General features: G+C 31.4%; 1 protein-coding gene across 6 annotated transcripts; it reads right to left on the bottom strand.

Moving 5' to 3' along the window:
• LOC104710814 (agamous-like MADS-box protein AP1) lies at positions 1 to 3,928 on the bottom strand. Of its 6 annotated transcripts, none has more exons than XR_015567308.1 (8): positions 3,299 to 3,729; positions 1,671 to 1,749; positions 1,519 to 1,578; positions 1,293 to 1,397; positions 1,085 to 1,207; positions 802 to 843; positions 504 to 619; positions 1 to 375 (listed from the first exon to the last, which is right to left on the bottom strand). XR_015567308.1 is itself a non-coding variant. In XM_087467768.1 (8 exons), exons 1-8 carry the CDS (start codon positions 3,481 to 3,483, stop codon positions 270 to 272), a joined length of 735 nt encoding a protein of 244 aa, XP_087323894.1. In that variant the 5' UTR covers positions 3,484 to 3,928; the 3' UTR covers positions 1 to 269. The 6 variants fall into 6 exon arrangements, 3 of the variants coding, with proteins under 3 accessions (XP_087323894.1, XP_010425772.2, XP_087323895.1); XR_015567310.1 differs by having other exon boundaries at positions 1,085 to 1,186; XR_015567309.1 differs by having other exon boundaries at positions 1,085 to 1,186; positions 1,293 to 1,392; positions 1,514 to 1,578; positions 3,299 to 3,687.

The following is a 3,928-nucleotide window of genomic DNA, read 5'->3' as shown; positions in this document are numbered from 1 at the left end:
TTGTAGTTCATAGTTTTCTCTGTTTTTTTATTGAAATTTGATTTCTCGCAAACACTCAAGTTCATAAATAAAATATACAAAAATCACATTTGACATACAAGTTTTCTAATTTGTTCGAAGTCTGAAACTCGAGGGCATCTTATGATGGTTCTAAGAATGCCAAATCATAATATATTTTCTTGTATTCGGAGTAGTTCTACTTAAGCCGAGAAGTTATTCCGTTACTCTATATTACTGAAATTTAACAAACCAAGATGGCCTTCGGAGCTCTATTCTCTGGTGAGCCTGGGCATCCAATGCGGCAACGTTGTGTTCGTTTTCCGAATTAGGGTTTCGGCAGCTACTTCTTCCACTCCATTCCTTAGTAATGTATCCCTATATAAAAGTAGTTTATTAATTCATATACATTCCAGCGTTAGTTTTACTATCTAAGAAACATTGAACACATCATAATTTCTATTATTAATATCTTCGTAGCTATGTGAAATTGAACAATATTGTACCCAAAAGATGAAGGAGGAGGAGATAGAGGTCGGGGCAGCGCTTGGGGTGGTGCACATAGCGGTGTGGCCAAGCCATGCCTAAGATTTTGCGGCTCAAAGTCATCTCTTTGACTAGCCTGCCAAATTGAATTCGTGTTATAGTTACTATTTACCATTCAGCGATTGATTAACATTCAAACATAAATAAAATATGTGTAACTGATAGATAAATTCTAAACAAAAACCTAGACTAGTCCCTCTTAAAAAGTTAAGTGAATTCTACATAAAAAAAAAAAAAAGATTCTAAAATCAGTTTCACCTTCTTTGTTAGTTGTTTCTTCAGTTCTTTTAGTTCCTTCTCCTATACCATCAAAAGAAAAGTCGCACGTTTATTAGTTTAAACCATATTGGACTCAATTCATCAAGATCTAGAATATGTTTTATTTCGTTTATCTGAAACTGAAGATTACTTATATGTGGATATAGTTTAAGTATTTTGTTCTAAAAATCCAATAGAGAAAAAAAAACACCAGCAGGTACTCATGAATTTTGAAAGGTACAGCCATTACAAACGATTAAGTGTCTCCAAGTTAGTATGCTACCTTTTTCTGAAGTTGTGCTATGGACTCTAGCATGAGCTGGTTCTGTGCTCCCAAACCAAAACAATAGCTACATGATTAGATGTAGTGTATCTATATATCTGTCTATATATACGCATACACACACTGCACATTAATAGACATAATATATACAAATGATCTATGCATGTATACAAGATATAATATATATAGCTATTGGATAAATAAGAACCTTTCTAGAGCGAGTTTTCTTGAGGGCAGTATCAAGTTGCATCTCCAGACCCTGAAGCTCTCTGATACTTAGAGCATCCACCTCTTCTCCTTTTAAGTGCCTTATCTCACGAAATAAAGAAATTAATTAAATGAAGATGCAATTTATTTTCTTGAATATATTGAGATTACATGTCTATGTAATTTATGTTTTAAATGATCCTTTAGTAATAATTTTCGAACCTTACGCCTCTTTGCATGACATCAATCATCCTCAAGAGCTTTGAACATTCTGTTGAACATTCACCCTAAAGATACACAATAATTAGTTAAGTTTACCATAGACAATGATTCATATACTAATATGTCATATAAAAGGTAGATTGATGAGCTTACGAACCTGTGAATCCAAATTTGGTGTAGGAATTTCTTGACCAGCGTATGAAGATCTCTCATATCGATCAAGAATTCTCTCCATGCTAAATAAAATCGTTATATTAACCGAGAATCAACACTTGATGGATAAACTATTATCATACAACATATTATTGAACAGTCATTTTTTACTTTAGTCGGCAAACACTCCTTTTTTTGTCTTGAAACATTTCTAAATCATTTAGCAATAATCGAGAACTTTGATCCACATTTACAGACCAATTTATAAAATAATTTAAGGTATTGTTTAGACTATAGCAATCAGTAGATCAAGACTAATCATATTTATTGAAACATATTTGCAAGCAATATGGGTTTGCATATTTTCTTGTGAGGATCGAGGTTAGTCCTAGGTTCGACCAACAAAAAGACAAAACAATGCACAAAGCTCCATGACAACGGCTTGTCATACTTCCAATTTCCAACAAGAGTTTAGCTGTATAGCTTAAATTTTTATTTTAACATAATCAAATCAGAGTGTCATGTTATTACAATCATGATCGAAACCTGATCTTCCTATTTATAGTAGATTTGTTTTCCCTCTTTAGTATTTTTGTTTATATTGAGATAATTCTTTTTGTTATCAAAAGACTAACATGAGTCATCACAAATTAAGTCTTCAATTGTTTTACTGTTCTGTATTGGCATTTACCATTATAAATTATGTTATCTTATTACTAGATTATTTAAGATTTTCAGATTGATATTAGATTAATTTTAAAGAAAATCGAAATTGCTATTTTTAGTTAGTTTCTGTTTATTTTATAGTGAATTGTCTGATAAATAATGTTTTATTATTACCAGAAATACTTAGTTAGTTAAAATCCCATCAAATTATTTTGTATTATAGAATACTTTTTGCCAACAGTTTTTTTATTATTATTTTTAAGTGTATTGTAAATGGCAGAATTAATGCAAATTAAAAGAAAAAATTTGCAGTTTATTTTGATTCAAGATCGATCCTTTTCTTTTACTTAGTTACTTGAATTTATAACTTTCTTTAATCTCTCAATATTAATAGCCAAAGTAACTACCTTTGAGCATTAGATCTACTGCAAATCTAAAACATTTTGGTAGACTTCAAACTGAAATAGGAATGGAAAGAAAGATCTCTGATTTCATGGTATGTTCTCGAGAATATAATGTTATTAATACACACATTTAGCACATTTTTCCACAATATTTTCTATTGATATATAAACTGTAATATCTCAAAATTCTTTGCTTGATGAAGGTCACCACTAGTAAGTCACTTCTTTAAAAAATATATATATATTGGCTGATCATGATCATGTTTTATGATCATCTCTAACTTAGAGATGCAAGACCTAACATGTGTATCAAAAAACATGATCATCTCTAACTTAGAGATGCAAGACCTAACATGTGTATCAAACTCTCACAGCCACATAAGCGGCCATTGATATATTTAATTAAACAATCTCAGCCTATTTCAAATCAATCTCCACTAGGTGAAACCTACTACTTTCCCCAATCTTTCAAACATGAAATATAAGCTGCTATATATATATAGATAAAAAAATCGATCTTAAAATAAGATGGTAAATTAATTAGCTTAGGAAAAATTCAAACCTGGAACCAGCAGAGTACTCAAAGAGCTTGCCTTTCGGGGAGAAGACAATCAAAGCAACATCAGCATCACATAACACTGAGATCTCTTGAGCTTTTTTAAGCAAACCCGTCCTTCGCTTCGAAAATGTCACTTGTCTCCTTATCTTGTTCTCGATCCGCCTTAGCTGAACCCTTCCCCTTCCCATGTCTACAATTTCTTCTCAGATTTCCAAAGAGAGAGCTAAAAGAACACCTTGGAAATTTGACCACAAAAGAAGAAGAAGAAGAAGAAGAAGAAGAAGAAGAAGAAGAAGAAAACCCTAGATTCTCTTAAAAAGAGGAAAAGTAGAGGAAGATGAGAAATTACGCAAAGATTTGATTTATGTTTCTATTTTTGTGAACCCATTCATATACATATATTTACACACACAAAAGGCATATATGGAGGAAAAAAGAGAAAGTATCAAATGATACAATTAGGGAAAGTGATATACTTTTCTTGTGTCCAAATTAAAATAATCTTGACGATCAATTATTATTATTAGTGAATGAAGATAATAATTAACCCAATTGCTGGTTTTAATTGTATACGGAGTTTGGCTCCTTCTACTAATTCGGGATCAAAGTTTTGCTAACAAATGATGTGACACC

Source organism: Camelina sativa, chromosome 9 (genome assembly GCF_030686135.1).
Source record: "Camelina sativa cultivar CO46 ecotype springtype chromosome 9, ASM3068613v1".
NCBI classification, from domain to species: domain Eukaryota; kingdom Viridiplantae; phylum Streptophyta; class Magnoliopsida; order Brassicales; family Brassicaceae; genus Camelina; species Camelina sativa.
This window is presented reverse-complemented; position numbering and strand designations above follow the sequence as displayed.

What these genes read in the sequence shown, in the direction of transcription:
- LOC104710814 (XM_087467768.1), bottom strand. Translation starts at nt 3,483, where the DNA reads ATGGGAAGGGGAAGGGTTCAGCTAAGGCGGATCGAGAACAAGATAAGG. An exon ending in CACCAAATTTGGATTCACAG is followed by an intron (nt 1,579 to 1,670) that starts GTTCGTAAGCTC and finishes GTGTATCTTTAG; the next exon opens with GGTGAATGTTCAACAGAATG. An exon ending in AGAAACAACTAACAAAGAAG is followed by an intron (nt 620 to 801) that starts GTGAAACTGATT and finishes TCAATTTGGCAG; the next exon opens with GCTAGTCAAAGAGATGACTT.